Source organism: Pyxicephalus adspersus, chromosome 1 (assembly GCF_032062135.1).
Source record: "Pyxicephalus adspersus chromosome 1, UCB_Pads_2.0, whole genome shotgun sequence".
In the NCBI taxonomy this organism is placed as follows: Eukaryota; Metazoa; Chordata; class Amphibia; order Anura; family Pyxicephalidae; genus Pyxicephalus; species Pyxicephalus adspersus.
Window position 1 is genome coordinate 110,497,988 of NC_092858.1, and position 23,058 is coordinate 110,521,045.

Genomic DNA, 23,058 nt, shown 5'->3' on the forward strand with positions numbered 1-23,058 from the left:
AATCCTGCCCCTGTTCAAACCATTGGTTAGACCTCATCCGGAATATGCAGTCCAGTTTTTGGAACCACTTCACAAAAAGGATTTTGTGGAACTAGAGTGCAGAGAAGTCCACTAAACTATTAAAAGGAATGGAGGAGCTCAGCTATGTGGAGAGATTAGCTGAACTGAATCTATTCTCCCTTGAAAAGAGACGTTTAAGGGTGATATGATCACCCTATACAAATATATAAATGATCCATATAGAGAACTCTCTCTCCCTGATTTTTCACTTTAAGATCATTAAAAGAGGAAAAGGGGACACTCTTTGCTTTTGGAGGAAAATAAGTTTATTGTTCAGATAAGGGAGGGATTCTTCACAGTATGGTCTGTGAACAAGGTTTTATGTGAGATATTTTTTTATCCCTAGTGGTTGAACTTGATGGACTGTATTACACTTAACTGCATGAAGAGAACTTTGAGCATGTCTATGATATTCAAATATTCAGTGTCCTGGTTGAACCCATGTAATCTTGTTGACATTTACTCTGGTGAAGTCTTCCAAAAAGGCTCATCGGACCTGTCTACATCCCTACTTGACATGCGCCCAGTCATATCCCGTTAACCAATAATTGTACTGATCAAATACATAACTTTCTAAATTAGGGGTATGTCAGCTTTGATGAGTTTCACAGGCAAATGCAATTCAATACTCTTGTTTAGCATTTTTACGAGGACTGTTTCCTTTACATTTATAGTACTAGCAGCATTTTAACTCGGTCTTCCTGAGCTGCCCAATGCACGCTGGGAGTAACGACCATCTGGCTAGAATGATAAATACTGATTTAGTTCACTCATTTGTGTGAGCATATTATCAGCAGTCATGACTGGCTTCTGACTACCTGGAGGAAAAAATATGGCTATGTATGAAAAAATTAAAAAGTAAGAAAAACAATAGAAAAAAGGTAGCTCATGAAAAGAAAAAATGACACCACAAAAAAAAGATTGCTAAATATATTTATTAGCAGTGTTTAAGATTAAATACAAAATATGACAGTAGGGCTAGTTAGGTTTAAAAACCCAAGGGACAGTTCCTTTAGCAAAATAAAAAATCTGATTTATTGTAAAGGAATTTGAAAGTATAGTATTTGCAAATCATTGTGCAGAAGCCAAAAAAAGGAAGGACAGCAATTCAGGATTAACTCTAAAATCCTCCACTTTAAAGAGCTTAGTACAAATGTCTGATTCCTGTGTCAGGAGATCCTGGCAGCAAAGCTGTGGGATTAAAAGCAGTTGGTACCTGTCACATTGAATTAACAAGTCCTAGGAGAAATGAACTAGAAAAGGGCAACGCACCTTTCCTATCATGGGGGTGCATTATTTGTTTTAGGGGTCAGAAGGTACCGGAACGAATTTCCAGTTCTTTTGAAAAAAGAAAAAGGCTTAGAAGCAGTTATATTATTTAAATTAGTATAAATTCTTGTTCCTTTAGCACATGATACCTAATATAGCATATGACTTTACACTTACCCTTTAAAAACTTTCTATTGATTCAAAATAAAAAGGATGTACATCTATTCAAATAAATACCTGAATGCAAAGCACAGTTACTGCACTGTTTTAATTATGCCACTAAACATTCAGATATTTTTCCCAAGTGCCACATTTGTTTATACATAAAAATACATATATCAAAGAGCAGAATAAAGTGATTCTTCTTCAAACTTTCATTACAGACATATCAGCACCCTCCCCCTTTCGCGCTAAGCCTCAGGACCTTGTAATGGGATTTTCCAAGTCAGGTGATAATTAGAAATCTTTCATCCAAGGAACCTAATCTTAAAGGGAGCACAGAAAGGAGCTGGAAGGGTACTGAAAGAATTACATATAGCTAGTGGAAAGAATATCTCTAGGGGGAAAAAAAAGTTAACAAGAATAGGAGACAGGCGCTGAAGACATTTATACAGAGAAGTCCATCTAACAAGTCTAAAAAGGGAACAGGATGGTAGCAGTAATATAGGTCTGGAAATCAAATACACAAAAACTTATCAGACCACAGAGCACAATCAAGGTAATAAATAAAAATCACTGTGCACAGGAGCAACATCATCACTTAAGTATACTATTTCTAAAGTGGAGGACAAGGAAGAACAGATACCTGTAGTGTAGAGCTGGAGGAACCTGGGGTGCTTGATATAGAAGGTGGAGACTCAGAGATGGGAAGTGGAGCCAGTGCAGAAGACAAAGAACTAGCAAAAAGATCAAAGGAGCTTGAGAAAAAATTGCAGGAGGATGCTGCCAAGGATGCCAAGACAGTAAAACTATTACTGCTCGGTAAGAAACTCTTGTTTATCGGAATGTTTTTGTCTGAAAGTGACAGAGAGAAAAGATAACCATGAGTGTAAAGGAGAGATCACACATTTGTCAAAGTAGATGTATACTGTAAACTTAAACAGTGCAAAATCAATTAATGAAGAAATCTCATGTATGAGCTATTTAAGTATTGGTCCAGTCATTAACCTAGAGACCTGCCCTTAGTAAACAGACTAATACAAAAGAATTCACAACATATAGAATAAGTTAATGCAATACATATGCAATTTTGCAAGTCAGATACTTGCTAGATTAAATTAGTTGGATTACTGGGAAGGGTATAGAGAAGCATGAATTTAGGACAAGTGAATCTATATTTTAATTGGAGATTACAGCAGTAGTACAGAGTAATAACACATAATTATGTTTTTAATATTAGCATACTGTTTTAATGGCAAACTCTATTTGTATAGACTTCCAATATATGTCATTATAATTTGTATTGTTTTTAAAGACTGTTTGTAGGGTACACCTATGCATTTCGGTAATGTGCATGAATGTACTACACAGTATTTAGTGTAATGCAGCACCCCACATATAAATGTGTTTTATTTTATTTGTTGTGATATGTTGACAGCCCAATTAAAAATGATTGAGCTTTCTTGATGGACCACATTAGGCAACTTGATTTGAAAAGGGCACTCAGTTTATCTATTTAAGTATACATTTTTTTAATCACAATTTTTAAACTAAAATGTAATTTAGTCCCCAATGGGGAATTAATATTTATGATGCATGCCTTCACTGTGGATTTAACCATGAATGCTTCTAATCCCATGCTATAACACAAACTAAATCTGACAGCCATTAGCTTGATGTTTGCAGAGAGCAATTAGCAAATAAGTAATGCCAGTAAGTAGAATCAGAAGACCATGTTAGAGTGTGTTACCTCCTTTTATTTCGTCCATATGTGATATCTGAGTCTTCTTGTCTGGTGAGGTGTACTTGTTCTGCAAAACCCCTAGATTAACCCCAATGCCTACATCTAACCTTATCAATTTGAATATGTAATGCATGAACTAATACAAACCAGGTGATGTAATAAAACACATCATTTGAAAAATGTTTCCCATTGGTATTTGACTTCTCTTTTTATGCATAACACAGTAATATATTATGATTGTTGTTTAAATAATAATTGGAAATAAAATTAGGGAAGTGAGAAATTTTATTCTTGTGATATGAGTTACTGTTTGGAGTATATCTAAATAGCCCCAGTGGGTGTAATAATGTTTTACATTTTCAACCAGCTATGTGAATTTGCAGCTATCATAGATTATTAGTAGATTGTCACAAGGTGTGGGTCTGCCCGGATGCTGGAGGTCCACCTATAAACTAGATCTGTCAACTGCATAGTAACCTAGGAACTATGGATATTGATCTGCTGACAGCATGGCACAGGTTTAGCTCTAAGATTCTAAGCACCTGTCAGGTCTTCACCAGAGCTTGAGAGAGAAAATGTTGTACTACACGCAAGTCAGTCTTCACATAAGCAGGGTCAGCAGTGGTGGCTCGTGCAAGCAGGAACACAGTGGCATTAACTGCAGAGCCATAAGGACTCAAGCTGGGATTAACAGCCAGGGTAATGTCGAAAGCCAAAGCTGAGGGTCGGGAGGCAAACAAAATTGGTAGCCAAATGTCAGGAGCCGGAGTGAATGAAGAAAATCACAGGTCACACAACCATGCTGATTGAAGAGTAATATAGACACCTGATCACCAACACCTGTATGAGTCCACTAAGCAGAAGAGTCCCCTATGGTGGTAATTGGTAGTAATGCAGGTTCAGATAAACTGTTTCACATCCTTGTCCTACATCTAAAAGTCCACCTCCCGCACCAAAATAAGTGCAGTGCAAAGTGTGGCAAGACATACAGTGGCTTCAGAAAGTATTCAGACTCCCTTCATATTTTTCAATTTTGGAATGTTGCAGCTTAATTTTTAGGTTTATTTTTACATTTTTTCTCCTTAATCTACACTTGGTACTCCATAATAACAAAATAAAATTTTTTTTTTCATATTTATTAAAAAGAAAAAACTGGACGGGATGACTTTAGGGCACTTATATTCCTCCGCGTACATAAGTTGTATTTGGTTCAATACTTGTTATGATATATTACGGTTTATTCATGATCATTGTAATGCAAGCTGCTTTCATTTCTATTGGTTTATTGTACATGACAACATTGTTTACGAAGTATGTTTTGGACCACACTATTATTGTCCTGTGTGGATTGTTTGTAACTATCTTTTCAAAAAAATCAATACATTTTTGGTAACCAAAAAAAAATGAAAAAACTAAAATATACAAAAGTATTTATACCTTTTGCAACAACACTAGAAGTTTAGCTTAGGTGCCTCCCATTTCTCTTGATAACTGCTAAGATATTTCTGCATCTTGATTGCAGTCCAACTGGGGGTAAATTAAACCTATATGTTCTTTATATGTGAATTATTGTACCCTGTATAGGGATAGGCAGAGTGATTTTGGTAAGGAAAATTCCTGTAAAGTTACTGATGTTACCTTAAATCAACATTTGTTTAGTAGGCTGCTAAGCCAAATTATTTTCAAATTTCTTTTCATTATTTTTTTCTTTTTAATAGTGCAGTTGAAAGGAGCTTTCATAATCCTAAGGAGTCACTTAAACTAAAACTTGTACCATAAAATATCAACCAAAAAACACCTTTTTTTCATGACTCATTTCAATGGAAATGAAAATATTGATTGACTGATATAATCAGTCAGTGTAACACATTAATGCAATAAAGCTAAATATAGAAGAAACAGAAAGTTATTTTAGGACTTTTATGAACATTTGGAATTTTAGCTAGACTGCATTATAATTTTAAACTATGACCTGAATTTTTTCTCCCATTTCTAAAACGCAGACCAATGTGTAGAGCCTGTCATATGTCATGCATGCCTAAAGCACCAGGGAGAACTCCATGACTGGAAGAGAGGTCTGTAAAATGATTTGACATATCACATGACCAGTCTTTTCTCCTGGAATTTTTATTTGCTATCATTTTTATATTACTCTAGTTTCTTTGGCGCCTTGAAGCAAGCAAAGTTCAATGAACATTTGCAAAGCACACCACAGTGCTTTTATTAGTGTTATTATTATTACCTAGTATTTAAATACTTTATAGATGTACATGGTTCTTGTGATAGGTCCATAGTACTGCTTTAAGAATAGACCCCTAAATGTCTATAAAGATTCTGAGATTTCTAAACAATGTTACTGTGTTTCATTTAGGATAAGACTACACCGACTATTTCCACAGTGTTTAAATGCCCACGTTTGAATTTCGTATGCATTCCAATAGGCCAGTCCACACCAGAGTATTTGTTGAGAAGCACATTTTGAGCATTAAAGAGAATACAGTGGTACCTCAGTATTAGGTTGCTTTGGAATAAGTCCAACTTGGTGTAAGTCCTGTAAGGACATGAAACATTTTGCTTGGTATACAACCTTTGTTTGGAATAAGACTCGTATGCTAGAACTTGTATGGGTCAAAATGAGTCACAACACCATGTGCTACCTTTGTTTACCTCTCAAGACAAAGCCACTACCTCCCAGAGTGTCCGTACGCCAGTTGCTACCTCTCTGTACTAACTCCCTGTGAATAACATAACATCTCTTCCTTCTACTCCCTTCTCAGCACCATACTAGTAGGCACTCAACTCTTCTCAGCAAGGTAAAGTGAGGGTAAATTTTCATTAATTTCATCTAATTGCTTTTGTATTTTAGTATTAAGCAGTGTTTCAATTATTTTATACAACCCAATCAATGTATAATATGGCAATACCAATATGATTTTTTTTTTTATGGGAAAGGATTCGTCCTTTTCTTTTTAATTCTTATGGGAAAAATCTGTTTGGTAAAGGTCCTGTTTGGTGTAAGTCCAAGGATCTGGAATGGATTAAGGACTTATACCAAGGTACCACTGTACTTTGTGCTGCGTTTACCAATTTGTAACTGCTTGTAAATATTTATAAACACCTAAATCTACATATAACGTGTTAAAAAAGCTTCTATTGAAATCAACAGGGGTGTTTGCAAGCCTGTACAATAGATAAGAGTTTATAAATGCTTCCATTGAAAACAAGTGGAAGAGTTTACAAGTGTTTTTTTAATAAAATTTTTATTAAAAAATTTGTCCTAAAAAATTACAGTAACAAGAATGAGAGAAAAAAAACAACCAATATGATGATAACAAGAAACAGGAAATAGGTGTTTATATTTAACCCAGAATGAAACGGTAGAATTAAAATTTGAACCGTTGAAGTCTGAAGAGAAAAATTATTGTTGTCAACCTCTAGGATCACCAGGGAGTCACTAGCTATCATTCTTAGAATATATCATGATGTGTGTTCAAATGTTGGACTTATCTGTTGTTTAACCACCTGGGCGTTTCACTGATGTCTGGATTTCTGTACCAAAAGTGGTACACTGTTTTTCATGAATTTTTTTTTTTTTAATTTGTAGACTTGTAACTTACAGAAATATGTCCGAACAAGGGTCTAGTAGATATCCTGAATATAATAAAGTTTGAAACACACAATCTTGTAAAAAAAAAAATTAACTTTAATAAAATTAGATAAAAAACACAAAAATCAGCTTAAACAAGAATGCATAAATAAATAAAAAATACTGAAAATGCAATAATTCGGTATACTGTATAGTAATATATTTTTCTAAAACACCTCCCTAGTGTGGTAAATTTTAAAATAGAGTCCAACGTCACATACCTATAGACAAAACCACATAAATATATTTTGTATTATTTTGTATTGGATTAGACACAGGACTTTGTATTGAATCCAATACGACCCCCACCGATGGACGTATGCACTGACATCAGCAATCACAGGGGGACGCATACACGAACGCCGGGTGTTCTAATTCTTTCCATACTTCCATTCAAAAAGGAAAAAAAATAAACACATTTTTTGCATGGAAATTTATTTTAGATTGTAGGCTATAATTCTTGGACTCAATACAGCTTTTTTTGTATTGAGTTCAATACAAAGTTATTTGAATTTCCCGCCCCTCCTCCGGGGCGCCTCCGGCGCTTGCAGTGACGTCACCCGGAAACCCCGGAGATCATCACTGTACATGCCGGATAAAGACAGAAGAGGACAGACGTCTACGGAGGAGCTGCAGGGACAAGGTAAGTATTTTCTTTTTAGTTGTAATCCGATTGTCATACAATGTTGTATGACAATCGGATTGCACTGTAACCCGTGTTTATATTTTTAGCTACCCCGCGCCTGGTAGCAACTTTTCCTACCCCAAACCAGGCGCGGGCTAACCGCCCAGGTGGTTGATTGATTGGGATTGGGTTTCTATGAATGATTCCCACACTTCCCTCTTTATCCAAGGAGGCTTCTATCCATGCCATACAGAATACATGGGCCAGTTTTTCTTTGAAGAGCCCCAAAGTGGGTGGGTCTGAGTCTAACCATTTGTGCGAAATAGTTTTTTTTGGCCACTAAAGAAACTATAGATAGCAAGTTGCAGCTTTTTGTTGTGGTTTTTCGTGCACCATGTAAATTAAGTGCTCCTAGGATTGCCCAATTTGGGGTTAAGGGTACAAGTTTAATTTTAGGACAATCGCATAAAGCATGATATAAGTCTGCCTACTCCTGGGTGCATTTTAGACGGGGTGGTGCTATAGCCCATAAGATAGGCATTGTTTGGGATATATACACCATGAAATAGCTTAAACGTCATCTACCTGTACATGGCAGATGAGAGCACTGCCAAGCTTTGGAAAAATCAGTGAGGATATCGGCTTCTGATTTGTCAGGGAAATAGTCTGATCATCTAACAAGGCCTACTTTCCTCTTGGTGTAATCAATATGGAGCAAATTGGATAATGCTTTGTATACAATTTTTCGCTTTCCTGAAGCTCAACTGTACATACAAGTTTCTGACTGGATGGTGAAGATTTTTTAGTATATTTTTCTTTTCATCTTTTCTTTTTAGTTAAACTCAGTGGACTTTTGGTCTTTGACTCAATGGTGTTTTTTCAACCTGACATATAATGGAAAGATATTAAATGAGTTCCTCATCTCCAGTAGTTATATCAACGTAATAATCCTTATGCCACCCCTTCAGGTACATAAAAAGTAAAAAAATAGTTTAGGCTTACAGACTAAGACCATCATAAGTAAGAGGGTTTAGTGTTAAATTATGATGTGTATTTTTATGATTCCTTCTTATATAAAATCATAAATACATTATACACAAGGCTTTTGCCTCATACCAACAAAAGGACTATTACATCTACACACATTGCCCCAGGGGATCTTTGGGTTCAGGCTTGTGACCAATTGACCATTGTTCTATCAGATGTTCAAAGACTTTTCTCACTCTGCCTAATTTGCACCTTAACAGAAGTATCTATTACAGATATATCAAGAAATCTGCATTGTGGGGGGTTTGAACATCCTGTATCTTGTGTCCCTTTCATGTGTCCAAAATATTGAAGTAAGTATTGAAGATCAAAGGACAGTCATCTGGGGTATTGTGAAGATATCAGGGTCATAAATTATTTTACTCAGGATTCCTGAAAAGTCACGTATCACTTCTGTCCCTCCTACTTTACATTGTATAAATACCACCTTTTTTTTGGAATAAATTAGAAAAATAACCACCTTTGATTGTTCTCACACGTGTCTGTAAAAACTACATCTAAAGGAAGGAGTCTCTGTTCCTTCAAGAGGGAAATACGTTCATCCTCAACAATTATAACTAGAAAATTTTATTTATAAAAAAAAAATGTGCATGCTAGCATTCAGATAATCCTGTGTATCATACAGTAGATTGTAGTATTACAGGCTGGGCACTTGGTACAGGTATACATTCAACACACATAGTTCCCAAAGCTAGAAAGTATAATATGTATTTACATGTTGTTTTAAAAGTAAAATTTACTAGTCTTTAAGATCCTTGTAATATCTAGAATATACTATGTATAGCATTGTGTCTCTGTCTGCAAGAAGTATGCGTGAAGGAATCGGGGTCAGTAACTTTAGTAGTTAAATGGATGATACATTTATAATATACTGAATCAAGAAGAGAGCTCATAAACTGTAGGCAAGGAGTTGATGCATACATTGATTTTAATATGATTATTTGCATATTATTAGGTTAACAAAGATCCACTAACTTAGAATCCTTTTTTTATAATATATTGACAAGAAGTTTACAAAGAGTCCACAATTGAGGATGCTCTTTACCCGATGTGTTTTGCCAAGGAGGCTTCTTCAGGGGAGACATGAACATCAAACATGGTAACTAAAGTAAGATAGGTGTGTTTAACTGTTTTCTAAAGCTTATTTAATGCAAAAACACTCATCTCATAAGGGCATGCATTCACGTGTACAGGAAAATAATCAAGAATATTGTTAACTTACAGATTGCATTCAGAGTACAGAATTTACCAAAGAATGGTGTTTATGCGACATGCAATGGTTCACATGTGGGACAAGGAGATAGATGCAATAAATATTAAACATCATGTATTTTAAAAGACTTGCAGACTAGTGTCTAAGTGTGTGTGGACACTGACATCATAAATCAAATGTCTATGTCTAGATCAAGGTGTGAAGATATATAGAAATATATACCATATAAAGGGAATACATATATGAGTACCCAGGTATATATACACATAGTCAAATGTGTAAATGTGAGTATATAATCAATGTGAGTATATGTGATATAGGCATTTATTATATTGGGTATATCTGTATACGTGGCTGCTAAAGTTAGATACTAGTTAAACTGGAATTGCCTGCTGTTTAGAGGTGGCAAAGTAAAGGTTGTAGAGGTTAGGCTGTTGGAGCTGTGAAATGTTTAATGCTGCTTGCTGAGAGGTTGAGAGTTTCCCACATCTATTAATAACCTGATTTGCTTGGCTGCACAAATAGACATTAATTTTTAGGACCTTCTTTGGAGAGGTGGAGAGGCGGAGCTCATACAACTAGACTGCTTTTGGCTCTCCTAAGTGAAAAGGACCTATCTGCAGTTTCAGGGTCTCTGTATTTACTGTAGGAAAAAGAGATATTTTAATAAACTCTAACATCTAGTATACTTAGGATAGAGCATCAGTATTAGGAGTTGTAAGCATTGTCTTTTTTTTCTTTCTTTTTTGGCAAATATCATTTTAACTTCTGAACAATATCATCAGGATTCATTGACATGCTCTTATGTTTGGCCCCATGTATGAATTGCATTTACCATTTATTTTAACAGTTACCCTAAACCCACCGTCTTTCCTTTCACTAAGTTAACATACACAGATACGGTAAGTTTTTCCTAATAGTCTATTAAACAATGAGATGCAAAAATTACCACAAATGACATGCAGATTTATTGAAGCAAAGTTGGCTTAGTGGTTAGCACTCTGGTCTTTGTAGCACTAGGTCCCAGGTTCAAATCTCGGCCAGGACACTATCTGCATGGAGTTTGCAGGTACTCCTCATGTTTATGTGTGTTTTCTCTGGCTACTCCTACAAGTAGATAAGCGTACGTAAACAAATTTTAATTTTTGAAATACTTAATGTCAATATATTCTATATTCAGTATTTTTACAGAACTAATTACAAAGTCATTGAAAAACTCTGTATGATTTCCTTTTATGCTGATGATCAGGACAACCGCATTGAAGGCTCCTGCAGTAGTCTGCCATCATATATCTATCCCATCTGCCCTGATACATTTCTTCCATCACCTTTATGTCTTGATGGAACCTTTCCCCTTGTTCCTCACTGATTTTGCCAAGGTTTTCTGGAAATTTTTGCAAATGGCTATGGAGAATAGTGTACCTTTATGCTCAGAGTAGCAGCCAGCCACGTTTTTTAAAGTTTAAGAACAAGTTTTGTACCAGTTCTTCATAATTTTGCGCTTTATGGTTATCCAAGAAGTTCCTGACAACCATTACATAGCTGTGCCAGGCAGAAACTCAGTATCAGTCATGTAACTTGTGAAATTTAAATCATTTATTAGTTTCAGAAACTGGGGTCCATCAAAGATTCCTGCTTTTAATTTTTCAGTACTCAATCCAGGGAAGAATCTACAAATGTATTTGAAGCAACCACCGTCCTTGTTCAGAGCTCTAACAAATTACTTCAATAATCCCAACTTTGTGTAGTGGAGGGAGAATGATTTTTTCTTTGTCGACTATTGGCTCATTAATGATGTTTGAGGCACGTTTTTTCATATTTTCTCTTGGAGGCCATGTCATTTTTTTCTAGAGATCCTGCTTTGGTCTACTATCCCACAAGAAAACGAAATATGGGTACTTTGTGTATCCACTTTGCTGTCTAAGTAGGAAGTTCACCATTTTTAAATCAACACATATGGATCATTGGTGTTCATGATAGCAGAGCTTTTGTAAGACCATTGTGATATTTTCTATATCATCTAATTATGTCAGTATTTTTATGTCAATAGTGGTACATTGTTTTGCATGGAAATTTGTTGTTTATTATCGTAGGCCTGTAATTCCTAGTAATAACTCTGGGGATTGATAAACTTTGAAACAGAAATCACAAATTTAAATATACTAAATATCTATAAAAAATAATGAAATACGAGGGGGTGCTGAGAAGTTCCTGGCTTTGCCCAGAAAGAAGAGAGCCAGAGTTATGAAATAACGCATTTATTCAACATATTCACCCCTGACACTGATGTGTAGTTGCAGCCTTTCAAATAAAAGTTCTTTGGTTGGGCCGCAAACCAGCACCTTCAGGTGTTTCTTAAAATTCGGTAACAGATAAGAGTCCAAAGGGGCCAGGTCAGGTGAGTAGGGGGATGGTGGACCAATTGGAAACCCAGGGTGTTCAATTTGGCAGCCACAACGTTGGACGTGTGCGCAGGTGGTGCATTGTCCTGCAAAAAACCGAACCCTTTGGTCAACTTTCCACAGTGTTTCGTCCTAATTGCCTCCTTCAGCTGGTCCAGGAGGTTAGCATAATACTGTGCAGTGATACTAGAGCCCTGAGGTAGGTAGTCCACCAACAGAATACGGTCTTTGTCCCAGAAAACGGACGCCATGGCTTTTTTGGCCGATTTCTGGGTTTGGAACTTCTTCGGCCACAGGGACCCGCTTTGGCGCCCTTGCTTTGACTGTTCCTTGGTTTCTGGATCATAGATGTGGAGCCAGGTTTCATCCTCAGTCACTAACCTACCCAAAAAGTCCTGTGCAGCTTCAAAATGGGCCAAAACAACTTTGGATGCTTTAACTCATTTCTTCCTCAGATCACTTTTCAAACATTTTAGCACCCACTTTGCTAAAAGCTTGCACATGTCTAGGATAGTGGTGATAACAAACCCAACACGCTTCTGGTCCTCAATGATCCGCTCATGGACAGCATCCCAGGTTGTCGGGTCAGTTGAGGTTGGGGGGCGCCCACTGTGGGGCTCATTTCAACGGTGAAATGCCCAGTCTTGAAACGAGATATGCAGGTTTTGTTTGTGACATCTCAGTGTGAATGTCCTTTGCTGACTTTCCCTGGAGAAACAAAAACTTCATGATGGCCTCTATCTCCAACGTCGTAAAACATGCTTGTGCCTCTGCCATCACAGCTTCTCACTGAAAGAAAAAAATGTTTTAAGAATCACAAAGACCCGATATTTGCATAGTTACATACTAAGATATTAGGCTGTCATGTGCCCCCACACTCATTTTTCTATTTCATCTGGAAGGGGGCAAAGCCAGGAACTTCTCAGCACCCCCATATAATATAACAATACATTTAATTAAAAAAATTTAATCAAATCAAAAACACTGAAATTTGTACAAACAAGGATGCAATATTATTGATAAATTTAGATTAAATCTCCAGTAGAAATCCCAGGTATGGTAAATTTTAAAACATAGGACTGCACAAAGTCCAATGTCACAATCGGGACAGTAGAAGCTGGTTTCCTTTCAGACCTTCCATCCCACTGTCATCCCTCTTTGAGCAACAAACCACGCACATCCTTGTAGGTGCTGCCTTTTTCTCGGTTGGTGGGATGTACTCCATTATGATGTTGACAACGGCAACAGCATGACGTGCAGGTTTATTCACGGCCATTGATGGTGTTTGGTGGTTCATGACAATAGATTAGGAAACTTTACAAATGAGCATTGCTCAACAAGATGCCTTAACATCTTTTTGTAGTACTTCTTTTGCTGTTTCCTCATTGCTGGGTAGAAAGTAATTGCTTGATCAGCTTTGTCGACACCTCCCATGGTGTTATTGTAGTCAATCACTACTTCTGGCTTCATGATTTCTTTCCCACCTTTTGTGCATACCATAACAGTGGAGGCATTATGGACTATACTCATTAGGCACACATCTTTCTTGTCATGCCATTGAAGTGCCATCATTTTGCTTTTCTGCCAGACAACCATTTCTCCTGTCTTCAGCTTCCTTTTTGCAAACATTGATGGCATGGTGCGCCGGTTAGCCCTAACGGTTCCATACGCATATGTTTTGTGTTGCAGAAGAAATTCATAAAGTTCAGGAGAAGTATAAAAATTGTCAGTTGTGACAAAATAGCCCTGATTTAGCAATGGCACAATGAGTGAGAAAACAGAAGATGTTGCCATTCCATAGTTGCTGTATTTTTGGTTGATTGTGTCCCTTTTCCAGTGTATAAGACCGAATTCCAAATGTAGGCAGTTGACGATTTGCACAGCATGAAGGATTTCACACCAAAATTGTGCTTTCTTTAATGCAATATATTTCACCCAGCTGAGCCTCCCCTTGTAGACCATTAGACTTTCATCTATGCTGATGTCTTTTTCTGGCACATAGGTCTGTTGGAAATTTTTAAGAATCATTTGAGATACTTCCCAATTTTTTTTGAGTTTTGATGCAGGATGATTAGTTTCATCAAATTCTTCATTGTTGGCAAACTGTAGATATTTCATGATCAGGGTAAATCTGTACTCTGACATGACTGTGGCAAAGAATGGAGTGGCAAGTATTTTATTGGTAGACCACTTTAATACCACTTCTGCGGAGTTTGCACACCACTCCCTGAAGTATCACTAAGCTCAAAAATAGCCAAATGTCATCTTTGGTCACTGATTCCCACTTTCTGCCTCTTGCAAACCCTAGGTGTGGAGCAGCTTATTGTTGTGCAGCGTACCTGTTTGTCTCTATTTTTCAATAACCTCATTGGTCAGAAACAATTGCAGGTATGCCAAGGGGTTATTGCGATCAGCATCAATTTTCCCACCAGGTGCTCCAGTAAATAGGAAGGCACTAAGTGCATACATTACTGACCTTAAACTCCGATTCCTCGCTGTGTTCACTTTCACTGTCACTGTCTGATGACATGTTCCCTGGTGAATCACTATCGCTTGATTCCACAAGTGACTCCAAATCACTATTGCTGCTTTCTAGGTGTTCAAAAACAACTTTTGCACTTGGTCAAGTTTCGAGTAAGAAGTCAGGAATGTTCAAGGTCAGAGACAAGTGATCAAATGAGGAAAAGTTCAAGCAAAGGTCAGACCAAGGGCAGGGCTCATAGTGGACAAATTGTAAATTAGGGCACTGGACAAAGCTGTTAGATACACTAAAAGATGTACTTTTGCATTTATTTAATATATTTTACTGTGATACAACATAATCTGCTTTTAAACCTTCCCGCCAGTCCACGCCTACCTAGAGTACTGACGCTTCACGCATGACATTGAGGATGTGATGCAGAAGCTGGCCAGGGATCACTGGGGACGCGGCTAGATTGTGGGGAGCAGGTAGGATTTTTTTCTACCACTTTTGGTATATAAGATTCAACCCAAACCACACTCAGGAATACTGCCAGGGAGGGTTAAGTTTTGTTAAGTGACCAATTGGAATTGATGCAAAGCAATTGCCATTATGCAGTAAAACAAATTTCAAACTTTAGGCGTAACTATGAAAAGCCGCCAGTCTTCTGCTCAGAATTCAGGTACTCCCATATGGGCTATTAGTATAGGGATGTTACTACAGTACACAAAGTCTCCATTTTCACTGAAATATGGTAGGAGTGTGTCACCTCTCTTTTCCTATAAACCATTATTTTATCGTCCAGTCTCACAGTTCTTTTCTTTTAGCCAGGATGCTAAAAGTTCAGATGCTTGTTTTGACAGACTTAGGTCATGTATTAAATCTTTGAGCTCTTCTTGGGAGAACTGCTGGTTTGATGAAACACTTGCCTTATATATACTTCCACTGCTAACTCCTGGAAATTAATTACACTTCAAACCCTGTATAAACTCCATGTTGGATACAGGAATATCAAGGAGTGTACTGAACACTGGTATGGGAACAGTACCGTGCGGCACAGGTCATCTTGCTGATTCCAAATGAGGGTACTCCCACTTGTTTTTCTTGTAATGATTGAAACCCTTTACATTCTCAGCACAAAAATAACAATCATTATGATGATTTTGGGGCTTTAGCCATACCATAGGTATACCAAATTTCAAACTTTCAGTTTTCCATTTTACCACTGATATAGACACTCCACACAAGTTTTGCATACCATATGGGGAACCCAATACTTATCCTGGTCCCCCAAAATACATTAGGGTCATTTAAACAACTTTTTTTTGAAGAACTCATATTTCTGTAAAAAAATGTATGAATAAAAAGAAGGCAAATGAAAGTTTCATGAAAATATTGCTACATTTAAAATATAAAATGCAAAACATTGGTGTAAATAAATTTATAATATTATGCTGTTTTAACAATTGTTTGTTGGTACAATTCAATGAAACTGATGCCATTTGTGGATTCAGCAGATTAAAATACACTAAATATATTAAAAAATCCTTGGCAAGTACATTTTTTTTTTTTTTTTTTATTGAGCTTTGTAATAATTGTAGATTATGCTGCTTTTTAGTCAGTCATCCTCTGCCCAGCGGTTAGCACTCTGGCCTTTGCAGTGCTAGGTCCCAAGTTCGATTCTCAGCCAGGACACTATCAGCATGGAGTTTGCAGGTTCCCCCCGTGTTTGCGTGGGTTTCCTCCGGGTACTCTGGTTTCCTCCCACATCCCAAAAACATGCGGTTAGGTTAATTGGCTTCCCCCAAAAAACTGACCTTGGACTGTTCCAAGGACATGTGACTATGGTAGGGACATTAGATTGTGAGCCCCTTTGGGGGACAGCTAGTAACATGACTATGGACCTTGATTTCTATTGTTTGGTTATACTGCCTTTATAAGTAATGATCAACATTGAAGTTAAAGTTTTGTGGACTGTTTAGCCACTGCATCATATCCAAACAGGGCTGTTAATCCATTGACTTGTAATTACAAAGTGAAAATATCTATTCTAGAAATTCCTGATTTACGTACAATCCAACAAATACGTGGAGGCGTTAATCCATTTTGTGTATACTCTAGAACCTTCTTTATTATGTGGTCTGCAAAGGTTCAAATACGAATATGTTTTTTTTTTTTTTTTTTTTTATGCCCCAATATGCAAGTTTCCTAAGTTTTATGAAATTTCCCACAAATGTTTGTGGCAAGTTCAACTAGAATAGAATAGAAAAAGTAGCTTCACAAGGATAAACATTTTAAAGACTGCAATATTTATAGGAGGTCCCAGTGGTGACTTTTTCTATCTTTGAAATGTATTAATAGTGTTGTTTAGGAAAAACACCATAATTAAAAACATTTTAAAGTCAGCTGAAATTTTACCCCTACTTGTTAAAGAGCCTTCATACACCACCTCAAGGGAAGTGAATTGTTTATTCCTTCACTGTTTTTTAGGAGGAATAATCCTCACTCCTCATTCAAGAGTACCTGCAAAATAGGGGATGGTTCAAGAGACAGAATAACACTAATTTACGGCTCCCTTATGATCTAGAATGGTATTTTATTTTATATGAAACCATAGGAAAAGGACTTTTAATAGGAGCATTTAATAGGAAACACAAGATTAGCAGGAAATGGCATGTCTCCTACCAAAGATTTCTCTGAATACCTTATTAAAATCCAACTACAAAACTGTCCTTTGTTGTCATCCTGTTGGATCGAACAAGCAGAACCAAAGTGTCTCACCTCTGTTTCAGAGGATGTGGGCAAATTGGAATGGTTTTACATGCATAGTGGCAATGCCCACAGGGCTTCTGGTCCGGAATATTCAATCTCATTTATTCGGTTAGTCAATTTAATTTACCTATATGCAATGCACTGTTACCCACATTGAACCCATGCTCTCCCCCCAAAATGGGTGGGACTCATAATAGCATATGTTCTATAGCATCAACATTGCTTACTATTGGAAGGTTTCTATCATTTCTATTGACTTCACCAAAAACAAACCTAATTCGATCTTGTCAAACAAAAAAACTCACCTGCACCCTTGATAACAAGACTTCAAAATGTTATAATAACCGAGACTAGGTCTTTTGTAACTCTGAGGTAGGTCTTTCTGTGCAGACTTTTTAAACAGAGCACAGAGACTGGCTGTTAATTTTACTTCCTCACTGAATACAATCAGCAATGTAGAACAGGGCAGACAAGTCCCGCCTCAACATTCATTTTTACATAAAATCTACTCTTGTAGCCTTCAGTTATAACTTACTATTATGTGTTCGCCCCATATTGACTGTTAAGTTATTTCTAATTAGTTTATATTAACTACTTCATTCTTTACTTTTCTAGGCTTTTTTCACATTTTCTCCTTTTCTTTCTGTTGCATCTTTTAAATTCTGAATTAGATTGGACTTAGATTAGATTAGTTTTTTTAGTGTTGAATTTAGAAAAAAAATCTTACCTGAAGAATACTTTAGTTCAATTATAACTCAGGCCAGCAAAGGAAACATTTTTTCCAAAGTTTTCACTGATTCCTCCACTTTTGGGGTGCTTAAATTCAAAAATGACAGCTAAACTTTTCCCATTATGCAAGTTTGTTCCCAAATGGCCAAACTTGGACGTTTAGTAATATTTCTTGATGGTCTATACTGTATTCAGAACATTTCTAACCAAAATGTCTGAATATATTTTGTTTAACCAGCAGGAGCCATGAGAGAGCAATAAATATGAAGTATTTTTCATATATAATATGAAAAGTGAAATGTATTAATTGTAGTGGACAAAATTCACCTGACAGTTTTTTAAAACTATTTTGCAAAAAAAAAATGCCTTGTGGTCTTGGCCTTAAAATTCCCCTAAAAATTGGTGTTTTTCACCACTTTCTATGTTGATTCTGTCAGTGTTAAAATAAAAGGACCATGATTAGACAATATGAGGAGAGAGCACATGTGTGAGTGCGCCATGAAGATCACTTCATGGGCTGCTTTGTACTCCTCCGATTTGTGCTTTTTAACAGTCTTCACACCAGACGGACCAGGCACCTTATCCCCCAAGGGCATTAGATGAATTACAATATGCTTCTCAAATCCTCAAACAGACAAAGAGGCAGCAGGCCTGGCCAACAGGACAGTGGATCTGAATTCCAACACCCCCAGATGCAGCTTCAGTCTCCTCTCCCAGACAGCGGGCTCCTTGATTGTCTAACTATGGAGTCTTCACCTGCAACATCTGAAGGTATCTCTGCTCAATGTAACCCTGCGGCTCTGGGTAATATTCTACACTAAACATATTATATGCTTTCCCTTCAGGTTGTGCCAGGAATACATGAAACTTAGTGTCTTTTCACCCTTTCAGATACTGATAGCCTTTTTAGGGAACTGAGTCATCCACAGGATACTGAGAGAATTCCTGCTAGCTCTCCAAGTTCTAAGGGATCCCACGGGGAGACTACCTATTCAGGTGATGCAGATTTACTACAGATGGAACTATTCATACATTAACCACTGAACTAAAGCATGCTTTTCTATCCTCAGGCCAATGGCTTGATTGTTTTAGGGGCAAAGTAGAACAGAGTGTCAAGTTGCACAAAATACCTCTTCTGTGTCTATTCTTGATACCCAACTAGAGATGTGCAGAACAAAATCAAAGAACCTAAATACATTCCACAGGGGTAACTTTCAGATTCAAGGCTTACATTAAGAATTTTGTGGTGGTGAGCAAAAAATGTTTATTAGGCAGTTACTACCTGATTGTGATAATTAACACTTGGAACTGGACTGTATACACCATGCCTAATAGCTTCTAGGTCAGTTCAAGCTCCTGGGGATGATTGGAAAGCTTTAATTTTTCACACAAAAGAAGTGGTCATGAGCGCAGTTAGACCCTTTCTAAAGGTCACAGACTCTGGTCATATGGTGCAAATATTCTAGAATCTCTCCCTGATAATACAGAAAAGAAGATATAAACCTGAAAGAAAATTTTTTTTTTTCCAGTGGGCTATCCCTTTTTTGGGAGCTGTACCTTTACTTTGTCTCTACAACCTAAATATCCACACAGATCCCAAATAACAAGATATTTATTACCAGAGAAAATATTAAATATACAATAATTGTTGTTTAGCTAAAAGGGTTACAAAGACAAAGTAATAGGCTTTGCAAAGAGTTTTTTTTTCTCTATATCCTGTCACTTGGCTGGGTTCCAAATAAAGAGAAAGCAAGAGAGGGTAGGAGTATAGGAGTAAGGGTGTGAAAGTGTAAGAGCTAAACCATGTAAGAGAGAGATTGGCAGTCTATGCAGTCGCCTATAATATAGATAGGACCCCATATGCAATTCAACCACGCCCGTCCATCCACCCATCACTCCTCCCAAACCCACTTCTGGCATCTTCTGACATCCTCCAGCAAATGGCACTGTCGTATATGTCAATTGTATTACTAATAAGTGTTGATTTTATACAACTAATGTTGTGCACTCCAACAAATTCACTGCTTCAACATTTGCTGCCAAACAATATTAAATATCAATGGGCTCACCCCTTCAGGTTGTGTTTTCAATACCAGAAGAAATCCCACTTCATTTAGTCCTTTTCTGAGGGGGAGGCACTTCTTAAAAAATTGATCTATGAACTTAAAATAATATCTATGAACTGCTATTTTATCTCCAACAGAAGGCAAAAAAACAAATTTCTAGCTTCTAAATTTCAAGGAATCAGAGAGATTTTATGATATGTGTAAATCCAAGAGAAGAGGTAATAGAAAGCAGTTTGGCTGAGAAAGGATGAAAAATGTCTTAGTTTATTGCTTTACCTGATTAACTTGAAGAATAATGTTTATGGTAATTGTCTAAATTAACTGCTATGGCTGCCCCTATTACTTTGTCAGGCAGTAGCTTACGCATTTTGTTTCACAATGTACAGGGCCTTAATTCTCCTCTGAAATGCCTAAAAACCTTTCAGTACTACCATTTCTTCGAGATCGATACATTGGCTTTGCAAGAAACACATTTTTCCACTAAATTGTTTACAAAATACCTTCATGATCATTTCCTCACTTTCCTCCTGGCATCTGCAGAGATAAGAGATCCATATAGAAGATATTTGATGATTTCTGGTTCCCTAGATGAATCCCAGTCAGTTTTATTGTTTATTATGCCTCTACCAAAGAACTAATATACTGTTTTTTATGTTTATGGCACAAATTTGATGAGGATTCTAAAATAACTCTTGATCTCCCATTAGATAAATCTCCTAAACCCTTATAGAGGTTCCCTGCTAAACAAAGTTTTTAATTGGTTTCAATTCTTCATCATTATGACCAATATAAGTCCATCAAGTTCAACCACTAGGGAAACAAACATATCCCAGATAAAAACTCCATACCCCAAACATAGTTGATTTAGAGATAGGGATTAGCAGGAAGGCCTGACAGTCTTGCGAAAATTTCCTCGAACTTCAGGTGGGTTCGCGAAATTTCGACGAACAGATTTCGCAAATTCCAATAAAGTCCATGAGCCAATTTTAATCGTTAATAGAAAAGCCCCTATACATGTTAGAAGGACCAAATGTGCTAGATAGGTGTAGGAGAAAAGTGGCAAAAAGGAAAAAATACAAAAGTTCCAAAAGACCTTGTGGTTTACCAGAAAATAGCAGGCAAATGGACAGCAGGCAAATAGGACTTTTGCGTGATTTACAGCGTCCAGAAGGCAGCATAAAAATTAGGACATTCAGAAAGCGTGAACTCAACCCACTAGCAACAGTCTCTGTCCTAAAACAGCAGGAAAACCCATTGCTATTTAATGTATGCATCCCTAATGAATTTACATAGGTGCAATATTTGTTTACGCTATATAAATCACGTTTATTAATAATTAAAATTTGCTAGCTGGTATCATGACCTGATTTTAATGTGTTAGGAATGACACCCATAAAGTTGTGGACAAGTAGTGCAGTGACATTAGGCTAAAGAATGAAGGACCAGAGACGTAGCGTGGGTAAGTGAGAGCAGTAGCAATGTGTGGCCTCTAGTCAGCTGTTGCCAGGGAGACTGCATTGGTAGGAGTCATGGAGAGCTGGGTGTAGTGCATCGTCAATGCCACCCAGAAGTGTAAAATTTTAGTAAATGGAGTACTGACAGGTGGCAGTAGCAACAACAGGAGGAGGAGGTGGTGGACCCTGAGACAGAGTGTGGACGGCATTGGTAACTGACATCTAGAGCTGGTTACTGGGCAGGCAGCAGCAGTAACGGCATGAGGAGGAGGCGGTAGGCCCTGACATGGAGCAAGAACAGTATTAGTAGCTGGCATCTAGAGCTTGGTACTGGGCAGGCAGCAGCAGTAACAGCAGGAGGAGGAGGCGGTAGGTCCTGACACAGAGATTGAACAGCATTAGTAACTGGCATCTAGAGCTGGGTGTAGTGCATTGTCAATGCCAACTCAAAGTGTGTAATGCAAATATTGCAAATTTGTGATTAAGGGCCAGACCAAGAGTTTTGTGCACCATCACTGTTGCTGTGGTCTGTGGTGCCGGAAGCGTTAGGAAGGTAGACGATATTGCTAGATTGCATCATGAAGTGGATGACATGAATGCCAACCCTCAATCTGACAACACTACAAAAATTAGGCAAAGGCAATGGTACCTATCACTGGTGTTGCAGTACTGGGGGTTTTCATCTGCAGTTTGTTGGCCTCCCAGAAGCAGGAGAAATGTAAAGTATATTGCTAGCTGGCACAATGGCAGGCAGCACACTGGCGAAGAATGCCACCCCTGGACGTTACGATAACTAGCAGAATCTGAGGCAGGCTCAGCTGACAGAATGTTTGGTGATAGGCAACCACAGACTCAGCACAGGAGCAGTGTGGGTGCACAGAGGCATCTTGGTTGGCCTAGTGTCAGTCAATCAGTGAAATCTGCAGTTGGGATATGTTAGTTGTTAGTAACCCACCTTTCGTTCATTTTCAAAAAGGTGAGGTGATTGGCATTTTCCGGCGGTCATGATCGGTTGTCCGTTACCACTCGGCCAGTGGCACTGAAGGTTCTTTCGGACAGAACATTGGATGCCGGGCACGAAAGAAGCTTTATGGCATACTGTGCCAACTGTGGGCAGATTTCAAGCCTGTTGACCCAAATTAATGGCGTCACTACTGTTATTTAAGTATATTTTATCTATATTTTATCTGCATAAATACGGAAATTATATTCCTATCAATGCATATAGATATTCAATTAAAGAAGGTTCATGCACAAATAATAGCTAGTCATTCAAACAGTTTAATTAAGAAAACAAGGTAAGATCAAGTACACAACAATATTGTCAGATATTTAAACATATAGGAACTTGAATCAATGTTACATATATATATATATATATATATATATATATATATATATATATATATAT

General features: G+C 37.3%; 1 protein-coding gene across 1 annotated transcript in view; it reads left to right on the top strand.

The window, feature by feature from the left end:
• The first annotated feature begins 1,806 nt into the window (after positions 1-1,806).
• GNAT2 (G protein subunit alpha transducin 2) overlaps positions 1,807-23,058 on the top strand; it is an 80,369-nt gene continuing 59,117 nt past the window's right edge. Inside the window, exon 1 of the mRNA XM_072423592.1 lies at positions 1,807-2,310. Within this exon, the coding sequence (XP_072279693.1) occupies positions 2,193-2,310 (118 nt within the window). The 5' untranslated portion in view covers positions 1,807-2,192. The remainder of the gene's footprint in view (positions 2,311-23,058) is intronic.